This window comes from Eulemur rufifrons, chromosome 14 (assembly GCF_041146395.1).
Source record: "Eulemur rufifrons isolate Redbay chromosome 14, OSU_ERuf_1, whole genome shotgun sequence".
NCBI lineage: Eukaryota > Metazoa > Chordata > Mammalia > Primates > Lemuridae > Eulemur > Eulemur rufifrons.
In genome coordinates this window covers 17,471,850-17,486,259 of record NC_090996.1, presented here as the reverse complement: position 1 = coordinate 17,486,259, position 14,410 = coordinate 17,471,850, and the positions used below count along the sequence as shown (strand labels likewise).

General features: G+C 61.2%; 1 protein-coding gene across 1 annotated transcript in view; it reads left to right on the top strand.

Moving 5' to 3' along the window:
• Positions 1-4,688: 4,688 nt before the first annotated feature.
• FAM20C (FAM20C golgi associated secretory pathway kinase) overlaps positions 4,689-14,410 on the top strand; it is a 46,134-nt gene continuing 36,412 nt past the window's right edge. Inside the window, exons 1-2 of the mRNA XM_069485878.1 lie at positions 4,689-6,303; positions 8,009-8,187. Coding sequence (XP_069341979.1) covers positions 5,699-6,303; positions 8,009-8,187 — 784 coding nt within the window. The 5' untranslated portion in view covers positions 4,689-5,698. The remainder of the gene's footprint in view (positions 6,304-8,008; positions 8,188-14,410) is intronic.

The window sequence follows — 14,410 nt, the reverse complement described above, 5'->3', positions numbered from 1 at the left end:
ACAGGCCGGAGCCTCGGGGTGGGTCCCGGATGAGTAATCCTTGGGAAAACAGTGCGGGATCCGGAGAGTGCAGGTGCCAGGCCTGAGCTGCGTGGGCCTCGCTGCTCCACACTCCCGGGCCCTGAGGGTGGGACGCTTCCCTTTCTCTCCCCCAGGAAGGAGCCCTGGGCCATTGGGCAGGAAAGCCTGTCCCCCGAAGCTGGGGATCCTTGGCGAGACCTGGGGGTACAGGGGTGGGCTGGGGTGGTGAAGCCTCACCTTCCGGCCTGCAGCTCCAGGACGCTTTTGCTCCAGCTCCTCCTCCTCCTAACCCATCGTGCACCCGCAAGTCCCTTTCCCACCCTCGCCCTCAGCACCGGCGCCCCACAGATGACCAGCCCGTTAGCTTCAGTTCTGCTCCGACATCCCCCATGCAACTGTCCACAGACGCGCTTCTCCTCCCCTTCCTCACACAAGGGCAGCACGTTGACCGCTGCTCTCACCTCCCTGTTTCCACCTCCCTCTGACCATGAGCAGCTCTCGGAAAGATCACCAGGGGCTCCCACAGGCCGGCTGGGGGCTTTGAGTTCATTGGAGGAGTCACGTGCTTTCTCAGCTGCCCTCCACAGGAGCAGGTGGGCACCTTTCCTGGCCATGAGTTCCAGGGACCCACAGTGATGGACCCCACCCTGCCTCCTGTGCAAGTTCCTCCTCCTGCCCTGGTCTCCTGGGGACTCTGAATGTGATTTTCTGGCCAAGTGCCTGCACACCCTGGACACCTCATCCCCTCCTCCTGGCTGCTGCAGGGCGGCTGCCGCACCTCGCGAAGCCCTGGTGTCCTGGGCAGGTTTCCTTGGCATGAGTTGGTGGTGAGATGATTCGATGGGGCAGTTGCTCCCCCTCCAACATCCTCAGAACCCCAGTGAGACTCGGGTCCAGGAGCTGGCGTTGGTCCTGCCCTCACCCCCATTTCTCTGCACTTTTCGCGTGGAGGAGACCAGCCTATGCCTCCCCAAAATGTGACTGTAGAGACCAGAATATGCCACCCCAAAATGTGACTGTAGCAGAGACTAGAATATGCCTCCCCAAAATATGCCTCTTTGGCATTAGGGTTATTTTGAGCTGCCTATTTTGAGAAGCTGCAGCCGCAGGAGAAGCTCTGAAAACAGGATGGACGTGACCCTTTGTGAGAGAAATTTACATCTATAAAGGAAATCTCCACTCACGGTGTCTCCCACTCTGTCCCTGAATCAGCAGGGCTCTCACCCACGGAGAAGGCACCACTTATGTGTGGCAATTTCCTGGGCCCTCCCCACACCTCTTTTTCTTTGTTTCCATTGAATGTGGCATTTAAGGCTGAACTCAGAGCCATGTCTTTGAGATGTGCTCACTTTTCCCTGAGAATCTGCCATGTATACTGGAGGCATACAGCTTATTCAACTAGTTTTTCTCTTGTTAATCTGTCTTTTGTCACAGGGTCTGTGTCTGCTCAGACCTACCAAGGGAAGAGAGATGATGACTCTTGCCCCCCACAACACAAAGCCCTCTGCTTCCGTCAGGACCCCTTCAACGCCTGCCTATGCTATGCCAAGACCACCCATCACGGCCACCAGTGACTTTGCATGGCCTCACCGGCCTGTGGTCAGCATCCTCCCTCCCCCCTGGGCTTCTCACCATCTTAGGGTCACCGTCACGGCTTCCTGAGCCTCCTGACCACTCAGGGCAGACAGGGCTCAGTTCTCAGCACTCTGCACCCCTCATTCCTGGGGAGCCCACCCCCCCACGGGCTTTGCATGCTCCAAGGACACATAGTCCAGAGTCAGGTTCCTAATCCCCAGCACCCAAAGCTGCTCGTCAGAGAACAGCCGGATAATAGTGGCTCCTCCCCAGGGCTCTGGCTGGGTCACCTCCCCCTTCTCGCTGCACAGCTGGTCTCTTATCCCACCTCTCTTATCCCACTGTGGCTGTGGCCCAGCCCCCATCTGGTCTCCCTGCGTCTGCCGAGCCTTCCCCATCTGGGCCCATCTACCTCTCCGTCTCCAGCCATTGAATGGCCCCACCCACGGCCTGGCCACCATGGCCCCAGCCCTGCACCCCTCGAGTGTGTCCTCAGGCAGCCCCAGCCTGGGCCTTGGCATTTTCAGGTTCTCTGCTGAGGACACTGCCCCACAGACCTCCAAGCCACTTATTCCCTCAGGAACAAGTTTCAGTTACAGCCACTCTCTGAGCCCAGGCTGTGAGGCTACAGCGAGCTATAATGACCCACTGCATTCCAGCCTGGGCAACAGAGCAAGACCCTGTCTCAAAAAACAAACAAAAAATCACTCTCTCAGAAACCAACCGGTATAAAATAGCCATCTCCTCACACCCAGAATTTATTACCCTTCCTGCCGTACCCAATTTTATGTTTCTACATAATTCCTGTCACTGTCCGACATATTTTACATTGGCTTATTGGATCCTTCAGCAGAAAAAAAGCCCCCAGAGCCCATGTGGTCTCTGATGGGGGCCACGTGTTCACCTCCAGGTGCCTTCCTGGACAGCCCAGCCTGGCCTGGGGTGGGGGGAGGGCGTGGGGGGGGGGTGGGCAGCGTGTGCTCTGTCCACGAAGCCACAAGGCAGAGGCCTCAGGGAGGTCCAGGCTCTGTGTGTGTGTGTCTGTGTGTGTCTGTTGTTTGTGTGTAGCACTGTGTGTCTGTGTGTGTGTAACCGTGTTTGCTCTCTGCAATTTCCAAATCAAATTACCGATTGAACCAAATCGAATTACTCCTCAGAGCACTGCACAAAGGAACCAGGCAGAAAGATCCAGCCAAGGGTGCCGCTCAGTCCCCTCTGTGGGGTGTGCTCTGTCTTCAGACTGTTGTCACATGTCTTCCCTCGGCCTCTCACCCCTGGTCCCAGGGTGGGTGGTGGTGTGTGGTCTTGGAGGCTCCTGCCTCACTGAAGTGCATACGTGTTGGGCAAGACAAACGATAAATGGGAACAGAAGAAAGTGTCTTCAGACACGGGGTGGCAGGGAGGAAGGCGGCACCTCAAAATGACCTGGTGAGTCAGCCAGGCTTTTCTAAGGAGGCAACAGCTGGGCTGAACCAAGAGCCACTCGAGGGAGCCCTCCAGTGGTGAGTGGCAGAGTCTAGACAGTCACCTTGGCTCCCACAGAATCCACTTTTGGGGTGAGTGGGGTGGAGAGGGGGCCAGTGAAGATAAGTGTGCAGGGAGCCCCCCACACCTGATGGAGATGGTTCATCGGGTCAGGCCACCCCCACGCCTGTCCTGAGGGCACTAGCCACAGCTCTGCCATCCAGGGCCTGTGGACAGGGAGGGGCGGGAGGGCTGGGAGCCCACAGAACCCAAGGCCAGTGGAGAAACTTGCTGGTGTGGGGTGAACACAGCCTCAGACCCACAGTCCTTCTTGTCACAAGGCATCTGCCGCTGATCTTGGTAAAGGGTGGGGAGGGTGGGGGGCTTCCTTCCCATCCTCCATCATCCCCTTGGTCTCTCTGGGTAGCCCTGTCTACACCCAATGTGTTGTCCATGTGAGTGGACGGAAGGAAGGAAGGGAGGAGCTCGGCTTACACAGGTGATACTGTGTCTCCTGAGTGGCCACTTCCAGGTCAAACCGACCTTCACCCTCTCCCTACACAGCCTCCAGCTACAGCTGCAGGAGTTCTCTGATTTCCAATGGCCTCAGACGTCTGTTTCACCGGCCAGCTGCCTGGGACCCCTCTCCTTCACTCAACAAGTGGGCACCACTCATCTAGTGGGCACCTACTGAATGTCAGGCACTGGGCCAGGTACCGAAATTCAGTGCTAAGTCTGCAGGAATGATGTGCTCAGTGTCCTAAATTCACATAAGTGGAAACTGAGGCCTAGAGAGGGCAGTGAGGGCCGAGGTTACCCAGCAAGTGAGTGAGTGCAAGAGAAGGGGGCTCCACCACTGTGCCCTCCCCCAGGGCCCCCTACCCTCTCAGTCCTGCTAGCTGGGGCAGATGGGCTGCTGGGTGGGGAGGGGCTCTTCCCCTCCCTGCTTTGGAAATCTGCGGGCACACTGAGCAGCCTGTCTGCTGGGCAGCAGGGGTGTGTGTGTGACCCCTCCTCTCACACGCGCCTTCCTACCTAGGATTTTAGGCTGACATTCACGTTAATTAATATTCCCTGCTGGAGGCTGGAGACCCAGAAATGCCAACTGCAGAAGCCACGTGTAGAGGTGCCGCTCCCCTGTGTGGGGGGGACCGATTTTGCGCACTGGGAAGGGAGTTGAGAAACACACACACACACACACACACACACTGCCCCGCCCAGAGGAGGAGGTGCTGCCCCCAGCACACACCGGGTACCTCTCAGTGCCAAGCAATCCCAGCTGCACTGCCGGCGCCGCCAGGGTTAAGGCGCAGGCGTGGTCCCCCTGGGGTGGGGTGGGGCCCAGCCGGGTGCAGGGGCCTCGCCGCCTGCTTGTGCCCTCTGGATTTGGTCCCCAAATCGCGCTCCTCTGGCCTCTCCCGCGGCCGCGGTCCTGTCGCCTTTGCCTCCTCCTCCTCTTCCTCGCCTGCTGTGGGGCCGCGAGACCGGCCGTGGGGCACAAGGTCGCCTCCCGGCGGGGGCTCATCCGGCGGCGCAGACGCCCAGCGGCTCCGGGGAGGGACTTGGCCTGGGCTCTGGGCCTCGGCTCATCTGGGGAGGAGCCGAGAGGCTGCAGCTGGCGGCGGAGGTCCTAGCGCAGCGGCCAGGCCGAGAGCCGCCCGACAGGGCCCGCCCGCCGCGCGCGGGTCTCCGCGCTCTGCAAACCGCGGAGGAAGGCGCCCTCTCCTTAGCGGGCCGGGAGCTGCAGAGGCATCGCGGGGCGCGGCCGATGGGAGGAGAAAGGAGAGAGGGAGCGGAGCCGGCCCGGGCCCAGCCGTGACTCGCGGGGCTGCGGCTCCGCCAATCTGCGGGCGCTGACGCGGGGGGCGGCTCCGCGGTGCTCGGATATCTGCCCGCCCGGGGCGCGGGGCGCCGAGGCTCGGCTGTGCGGGAGCTGCGCTCCGAGACCGCCGCTGCACCTGCCGGGGACCTCGCCAGCCGCTCCGTGCGCCCCCCTCCCGCTCCCCGCCCCCTCCCCTTCCTCTGTCCCCGCGGCCCTGAGCCCTCCCTGTCCCCATCTCCGGGCCGCAGCGTGAGGGAGCAGAGCCCTGCCCGAAGGAGCCGCCCCTTCTCTGCCCGCCCAGCGCCTAGCGCGGGCCACGAAGCTCGCGGAGAGGACCGCACTGTGGATCGGGTCGCTTCGCCCAGCCGCCGCCACCGCCCCCGGCCGGGATGGGCTGCCGCGTGGGGCCCCTGAGCGCCTGATGAGCGCGGCCGCAGCCCCGGAGACCCGCGCTGGCCTTTGGGTGCGCGGGGCCTCACCCGGCTGCTCCCCCTGCCTCCTGGCCAGCTGCTCCCCGCGCTCCCAGCTCAGAGGAGGACGCGGGCCAGTGGGCCCGGCCGCCGAGGGCGCGGCCGCCCGGGAGAGACTAAGAGGGAACGGTCCCGACATGGCCCGGAGAGCCGGCGCTTTGGCGGCAGGCGCCCTGCACGTTGTCCGGGCCCGGGAACAGCCCTGGAGCTGGTAGCTGCTCGGGCGCCGGATGGACCTTGACCCGCGAGGCAGCGCCGCGTTCGTGACGAGCCGAAGCTAGAGGGGCGCGGGCGGAGAGCGCTCCAGGAGGTTGCTGGGGTCCGAGGCCCGCTCGCTTGCGCGGCCATGAAGATGATCCTGGTGCGCAGGTTCCGCGTGCTCATCCTGATGGTGTTCCTGGTGGCCTGCGCCCTGCACATCGTGCTGGACCTGCTGCCCAAACTGGAGCGGCGCGCTGCGCGGCCCTCCGGGGAGCCCGGCTGCTCCTGCGCGCAGCCCGCTGCCGAGGTGGCAGCTCCCGGCTGGGCCAAGGCAAGGGGCCGCCCCGGGGAGCCCCCGGCCGCCGCCTCGGCCCCCGGTGACGCGGGCTGGCCCAACAAGCACACGCTGCGCATCCTGCAGGACTTCAGCTCCGACCCCTCCTCCAACCTCACGTCCCACTCACTGGAGAAACTGCCGCCCGCAGCCGAGCCGGCCGAGCGCGCCCTGCGGGGCCAGGATCCCGGCGCCCCGCGACAGCGAGACCCTGCGCACCGGCCGCTGCTTCGAGACCCGGGCCCCCGGCGGGCGGTACCGCCCCCTGGCCCAGGCGGGGACGGTTCCCTCTTGGCCAGGCTGTTTGAACACCCGCTTTACCAAGTGGCTGTTCCGCCGCTAACGGAGGACGATGTCTTGTTTAATGTGAACAGCGACGCCAGGGTTAGCCCTAAGGTGGCAGAGAACCCGGTCTGGTGAGTGAGAGTGCAAGGTATTGTGTACAACTGGTTCAGAGACCCCCAGGGCGGGAGCCCCCAGGGGAGCGGCCGGGGCAGGGGAGTGTTGTGCGGTTGGGAGCATGCCTCTTGCTCTGGGCGCTGCCTTTGTCTCCAGTCCCACCTCCTGGGAAGGGCTGCTGTTCCCCGTGGCTTCTGCTGTGTGAGGCAGACAGGACCCTGGGAGCCAGAGCAGTACTTGGGCCCCACTTAGGAGAAAGAGTGCTGGCCAGCCTGGCTTGGGAAGTGGAGTCAGGCAATGAATGAATGAGTTGGGGACTTGGGGAGTGAGTGAATGAGTTGCCTTCCCCTGGGAAGGTGCTGGCTGCTGGGCTTTCAGGTACTTGGCGATGTCGGTCTTGGTGGACACCTCAGAGAAGGTCCGATGTGCCTAATGAGTCTTTTAAGTCCTCACTGAGAACAGCACTAGCAGGGGAGTGTGCCGGCAGCAGTAAGTACAACAGAGAGGCTCTCCAGCAAGGGTGCAGGCGGGGGTGCCCGCTGCAGAGGGGCCATGGCTTCAATAAATGGCGAGAAGCCACCCCAGGAGCATCTTTTTAAACTGTCCTGGTTAAACTCTTCCCCCCAAGGCCCTTCCCACAGCTGCACAGATCAAAACGGGCAGATGCTGCAACCCAGAATAGTGAAATATTAACCACCAGCAAGGTTAGAATAAATAACTACCTGCAGGAGGTTACCCAAGCAACAGAAAGGAAGGCCAGGCTTCCAAAACATCTCATTGGAAATCCTTTCTCCCCTGAAATTTGGCCAGGCCTGGTGTTTTCTGTCTGAGCATGCTGGGCTATTTGGTAGCCTCTGAGCTGTGCCTGCTGGCCAGGTTCAAGGAAATGCCCAGAAACTTGAGAATTGGAGCAGTGGCCACAGCGGGAGATGGGCTGCCCAGCGTGGTCAGGGAAGTGGAGCCTGGAGGCTTCTAGCCCACCCTCGTGTCCACTGCAGGACAAGACTTGGGCCGAAAGGGTCTCAGCTGCAGGTGAATTACAGCTGGGACAAGTTCCATGTTCCTTCTGGGCCAGCAGGCCAGAGGAGGGTCTGTCCTTGCTCCAGAGCAGTCCCTTGCCCCCAGAGATGTGGGGGCAGGCCCTGTGGCAGCAGGCCCTCAGTTGGAGGCGGGCTGGAGAGAACGGCTGCCTCTTCGCTCGCTCCCCACCCAGACTGCCCTCATTAAAATCAAATTTAGCGTCTTGCATCACTCCCATCCCTGGCTGTCGGAACAAAAGCAGAGAGCTTGGGCAAGGTTTCTGACAGACGGGGTGTGTCTGTGGTCAAAGACAAGTTCTCTCCTCCGCTCCCGGGAAGTGCTGACAGCCCCTCACACCCCCCGGTGACATCATACTTGCTGGGCAGTTTGGGTGACCCCAGGACAGACGTGGCGGGGTAGCGGGACGGTGCTGACGTTCTGGGATGAGTCTTGCTGTAGTTATAGCTGTCCGTGGCGTCTCCCACGGGTAAGTAAGAATTACAGGCCTGTAGGTGTGTTATTAGTTGGTAGAACAATAGCCACAGGAGAAAGTGCAGACATCGCAGGGCCCTCCCTGAGCAGAGGCACCTCCATACATCTGCACTTACTCAAGACGTTGGTGTCAGCGATCAGTCCTCTCATTCACCGAGCTCTTGCTGCTCTGTCCTTTTTGTTGACTTTGGATCGTCTCATTGTCAACAGGCCACATGAAGGTGCCGAAGGTGAAGGGCTCTTGAGCACTGGGGAGGTGGCTGCGGACTCCTATCCCAACTGGCTCAAATTCCACATCGGCATTAACCGGTACGAGCTGTACTCCAGACGTAACCCGGCCATCGAAGCCCTGCTGCACGATCTCAGCTCGCAGAAGATCACCAGTGTGGGTAGGTGCCCCTGGGGTGGGTAGGTGAGTTTCATGGTGGGGTCTGAGTGCTGGAGACGGCGCCAGGGCTGCTCGGGCTGGCTTCTCCTTGCAGAGAGCTGGGAAGCTATCACTCGTTCGTTGCCGGAGCATTGGGGGTGGTTTGCACAGGTGGTGGGGGCTGAGGAGCCCGCGTGGCCTCTGAAGGAGGGACGGGTGCCTCACTCGCGAGCTCTCCGCAGTGGGTGTGCTGCCATTCTGTTGCAAGATGAGCGAGCGAGAGATGCCACAGCTACCCTGGCATTGAGCTCTGCTCCCTCACCTGTGGTGGTCCTGGGGGCGCCAACTAGACCCCAAGGTCTCCCCTCCATGGGTGAAGGAATGGAGGGGTGTGCCTGGTGGCTCCTCTCCCTCAAGAGCCTGTGCACAGGGCTCTCTTTATGCTTTTCGGCACACGCCCTGTTTGGTGGGGAGACACGGCTGAGAGCCAGGGAGGCTGCTCCTCGTGGCTTTGAACCAGTTTCCCATCAGAGCTCAGCCAGGTGCTGTGCAGCTTCCTGTGGACAGGACATAGCAGGGTCCACTGTGCAGGACGGAGGCCTGGCTGTCCAGGACGGAGTAGTTTGAAGGCAGCATCTCCAAGTACTTTGCGATCTGCTGACTCGGACAAAAAAGGGCATCCAATTGCTGATTTCAGGAAAATGTATCAGCAGCAGTTTCTGAGCGTGAAGTTTGGTGCCATTGTTCTTGAGCTTGTAGGCGATTGTGAAGGTCCCCATTAGTCACCAGTGGCTTGGAGAGGCAGTGGGGGATGGGCTGAGGCCCTCTGGTGGGAAGAACTGCTCCCCCAGGCTTTGCAGGGAGCTGCCCTGGGTGCACATGGCCGTGGGGCGGTAGAAGGGGCCAGGAGGAACCGGAGGGCAGTCAATGTCTTCATGTGTGTCTCGAAAGCGATTCTGGTGCTGAAAGGGTCCGGTAACCTGGGGTTCTGTGCAGTTGCTGACACAGGGGAGTCAGGCGTTACCTATTTGGCTGCAAGTAGGTTTTCCCAAGTTCTTCTTCAGAGGCTATTTTTGGATCTCCCTGCCCGGTGCTGAGCTGCTTGCTGGGCGCTCACCTTGCTGTGGGGAGACAGGAGGAACCTGCAGCTCCCTGGCCATCTCATGATCAGTGTGCCCTAGGGGAAGAGGGCTGGCTGGGCCAAGGTGGTGGTCTTCCTCCCTCCGTACTTGCTGCCCAGGAGGAATCCGAACACCTCCCCCACCCCATGCCTCCCCATGAGAGGCTCTGCCTCCCTGCCACCCCTTGCAGGGCTCCAGAAGGCTTCCGGCTGTACTGGGGGCTGTACTGGGGGCTGTACTGGGGGTTGTACTAGGGGCTGTGGTGGGGGCTGCGCTGGGGGCTGCGCTGGGGGGTGTTGGAGGCTGTGCTGGGGGCTGTGCTGGGGGGTGTGCTGTGGGGTGTGTTGGGGGCTGTGCTGGGTGGTGTTGGAGGCTGTGCTGGGGGCTGTGCTGGGGGGTGTGTTGGGGGCTGTGCTGGGGGCTGTGCTGGGGGGTGTGCTGGGGGTGTGCTGGAGGGTGTGCTGCGGGGTGTGTTGGGGGGTGTGTTGGGGGCTGTGCTGGGGGCTGTGCTGGGGGCTGTGCTGGGGGGTGTGCTGGAGGGTGTGCTGCGGGGTGTGTTGGGGGGTGTGTTGGGGGCTGTGCTGGGGGCTGTGCTGGGGGGTGTGCTGGGGGGTGTGCTGGAGAGTGTGCTGCGGGGTGTGTTGGGGGGTGTGTTGGGGGCTGTGCTGGGTGGTGTTGGAGGCTGTGCTGGGGGCTGTGCTGGGGGCTGTGCTGGGGAGTATGTTGGGGGCCGTGCTGGGGGCTGTGCTTGGGGGTGTTGGAGGCTGTGCTGGGGGCTGTGCTGGGGGGTGTGCTGGGTGGTGTTGGAGGTTATGCTGGGGGCTGTGTTGGGGGCTGTGCTGAGGGGTGTGCTGGGGGCTGTTGGAGGCTGTGCTGGGGGCTGTTTTGGGGGCTGTGTTGGGGGCTATGCTGGGGGCTGTTGGAGGCTGTGCTGGGGGCTGTTGGAGGCTGTGCTGGGGGCTGTGTTGGGGGCTGTGTTGGGGGCTATGCTGGGGGCTGTTGGAGGCTGTGCTGGGGGCTGTGTTGGGGGCTGTGTTGGGGGCTATGCTGGGGGCTGTTGGAGGCTGTGCTGGGTCGTGTTGGAGGCTGTGCTGGGGGCTGTTGGAGGCTGTGCTGGGGGCTGTGCTGGGTGGTGTTGGAGGTTATGCTGGGGGCTGTGTTGGGGGCTGTGTTGGGGGCTGTGCTGGGGGCTGTGTTGGGGGCTGTGCTGAGGGGTGTGCTGGGGGCTGTTGGAGGCTGTGCTGGGGGGTGTTGGAGGCTGTGTTGGGGGCTATGTTGGGGGCTGTGTTGGAGGCTGTGCTGGGGGCTGTGCTGGGGGGTGTGCTGGGGGGTGTCGGGGGCTGTGCTGGGGGCTATGTTGGGGGCTGTCTCACACAGCCACGGCCGAGTGCCTCTCCTGCTGAGAGTCGGTGTGCACGTTAAGGGAATATCTGCTGCATTGACCAGCTTGCGTGTCCCTCCAGCACATTTTACTGGGCACCATCTGCATTTCTGGCCCCTTCTGGGTAGCGGGGAGTTGAGGGTGGATCCAGCCTCAACACAGTCTGCTGCCTCCGTGGACCTGACAGTCGTAGGAAGACACTGAGGTGCCGGGTGCTTTGGAGAGGAGAGGGCTCTGCAGGGTGTGGGTGAGGAAGCCTCCCCAGCGAAAGGCGTCTGTCACAGGAGGGAGGGGATGAGAGCAGCACCGCACAGGTGGAAAGGACTTTGGGGAAGTGCCGTGCTCACCCTAGAGCCTCTCCGCAGCTCAGCTTCCCCGTCTGTCAGTGGGTCCTGCTGCGCAGGGACACGGAAAGGATGGGGCGAGACGGTGCATGTGAGCAAGCTTGTAAAACATTAACGAGCGCCCGTGCCCGGGCTTCCACCACCACCCTCGTGTGTAAGGGCAGGGTCTGCATAGAGGGGGCTTCGTGGACTCCAAAGGTCACCAGGCCCTTGGCGGGCACTGCAGTGTCCTGTATCCTTCAGGGACCGGTCAGCCTCCCAGCACACATGGGGCAACTGCTCTGTGCAGAGGTGTGGGAATTCTGTGCCCAGGAGCTAGAGAGCAGCTGCAGGGAGAGGACAGAGCCTCCTGGGCCTCTGGGCAGCTTTGCCCACCTTGGGGGTCCTCTGTCTGTCCCCATGTGCTGGCCTTGGGGCACCCCTACCCCCTTTGATCTGACTATCCAGGGCAATGGTGCCCAGGCTGCCTGACGTTGAAGCGCGGTGGACAGAGCCTGTTGCCAGGGAATCCCGGCCCCGGGGCGCTGGCGTGGCCTGGGCCTGGCGGTGTGCCCTGGTCACATCCTGTGCCTGTCTGCTTGCAGAGGGGCCGCCCAAGCTGCTCCCCTTTGATCTCCTAGACCACGCTGGCCCAGTTGGTTCTCTTCCAGTCTCCCTGGGGTGGGGCCGGTCTCAGGACTGGCTGGCTGTTCTGTCATTCTGCAGGTGCCCGGCAGTGTGGGAAGGCAGGGTGGCGGATGGGGCCTCTTGCTGAGGCAGGATGGTAGAATGTGCACCAGAGGGTCTGGTGTGCGGCCCGGTTGCACCGGTCACCGGCCAGAGCAACTTTGGGAAAATAGATTAACCCTCTAGTGCCTCTGGCTTCTCACCTGGAACATGGGGGTGGTTGTCATCTAGACCCCATAACCTCTGACTTGCAAATCTGAAATCCCAGCAAAACCCATTTGACAGCAAAACCTGACTCACCCTGAACTTATTTGGAGGCAAAACCTCAACTGTCCAGGCTTGTTATAAATCTGTATTTCCCTCTCCTAGAGTGAATCTCACATGCTCCTCTGAGGAACAGGCGTGTGTTTGATTATGGGGTTCCGCCCCAGACTCCTCGGGGCTCTGCGTGGTCTGTAGCACGCGCGCTCCACAGGTGCTTTGAGTCATCTGGGATATTGGTAATCCCCAAACCCTTCTGCCCCCAAAGATTTTGAAAAAGAACGTGGACCTGTGATAACTGCTTCATGGGTCGTTGAGAGGCTGAAATGAGCAAATGACTAAGGAGGGGACAGCAGAGCCTGGCAGCCACCTGCCGGGAGGGTCCAGCAGGGGCAGTGTTCCTGGGTAGCCGAGGCTCCTCTCTCAGGGAAACCAGGGCCGGGTGGACGGACGCCTGTTTCCTTGTCAGGGTCTCAGCCTGGACGCTGGGCCCTCCTTCCCCTGCTACCTTGGACCTGGGGACACTCACAGGTGAGTTCGTGCTTGTGCAGAGGCCTATCTCCCGAGGAAGCAGGAAACCCTCACCTGGGAGCAGAGTGGGACAGGAGCTGCTGCCACGTCGAGGCCCAGGTCTCCTGGTCTGCAGCTGCTGTGTCCCCGGGGGGTGCAGGCTCTCCTGGAGGGGTTGCCCCCACTGGGTGCTGCCCAGCCGACCTCTGCAGGTCCTTCTAAGTGTGGACATCCAGCTGTAGGTTTTGGTGAAAACCTGGCCATTTGAGACAGCAGCCCCTGCCTCGGCCCTGGGCTTGGCTGAGCCACCAGGCAGGCGTGGAGCTGGGTCCCCTGGGCAGGAGCTGCCTGCTGCCCTAAGACCTCAGCACTGCTGTAACCCAGAATAGGGGGAGCCCTCGAAGGCCAGCCCTGCCTTCCAGCCACTGTTCCCCAACTGGGGCAACCCCAGCCTCCAAGAGAGACGTGCCCAAGGTTAGCACCTCCTGCTCTTGGCTCAGGGTTCCGTCCTCTCGGCCATCCAGCCCCCGGGTGGTCACTTTAATCTTCAGTTATTCATCTCACTATTAAACGTGCGCTCGGAAATATTGTTGTGTTGGAAAGTGATGCCTGTGAGTTTCCAAAGCCTGCTCAGAATGGTTCCATTAAATCTCCCCTGTTCAGAACCACTTGATCCAATTCACAGAGCTCTGTGTGGTCCACAGCGCGGTGGTCATGGCCAGCAGAGATTTATTTATAGCCGGGCTCCTGGCTGCCTGGTAACTGGCGTGGCCACCTTTGAAGAGGCTCCCGACAGTATCTACCTCTGTTCAGCCTGGAGTCAGGCGTGTAGTGCTTTCAGCTGGGGCCGGTGATAATTAAATCGCTATCATGCACGATTATGGATGCAAAGAATAAATGACACAATTAACGACTCTCTACTTGGAATTACTTTAAAAAAAAAAAAGTCACACAGGCGTGTGAGGATTTGGGCAGCCTCTGGCTTGAAACATAGGCTTCACAATTGCTCCACCCAGAGCAGACAAAGCCGAGGTTGGGAGAACGTGCCTGAACAAAGGGAAGCGACTCCACGGGACAGAAGTCTCTGACACTAATTGATCTGCCAAAAGGGGGAAGAATGAATCCAGCTAAAATCCGGGACTAATTGGCCGGCCGAGCTTCGAGGAACAAAGGCCTTCAGCGGGGGCAGCTGCCTGTGGGTACCTGGGGGGAGCTCCCCGTCTAATTAGTCAGAGGCGAGACTTCTTGGAAGGCAGTTCCAGCCCAGAGAGGCCACGGTCCCCTCCCTGCTGCCACTGCAGGCTACAGTTCCACAACCTGGCTCTGCCCACCTGGCGAGCGAAAACTGAAGATATCCCATTAGCTGGGTGCCTGAGGCCCCAGCGCCGAGGGGCTTAGGTCGTGCCTAGAGGAGAGCGACCCCTCTGGAAAAGGTGATTTCAGGTGTTGTGCGGAGAAGGCGGCAGACAGCTCAGCCCCTGTTCAACCCTTTTCCAGCCGCTGATGGAGCATCAGGAACGAAAGCCCATGCTGGTGAGGACTGGGGTCCCCCCGGCACCTGCCCCCTCTGGGTTGAGCAGAGACAGCAGGCGTGGTTGTGAGTGCCTGGGAAACCACAGGAGGGCTCTCTGAGGCGCTGCCAATAGTCACAGGGAGGGATATGGTCCCCACTGTGGCGATGCTGCAGTTTCCCTTTTAAGTAAATATAATTCCAACATAAAAGGGACCTGCTTAAAGAAAAATGGGCATAAATACCAGCCCAGGCAGGAGGCAGCTACAGCGAAAGCACCCGAGGGTGGTGCATAATGGACGGGAGTTGGGGTGGCCTGACCTGGCCCCACGGGGAGCCCAGGGCAGGCGTCAGCTCCTGGTCAGCCTCTCCTGGCTCCTCACACTGGAGCAGGTGCCCACAGCTCCAGCCGACCCAGTGCCAGGCCTCGGTGCCCACCTCGACCGGCAGGC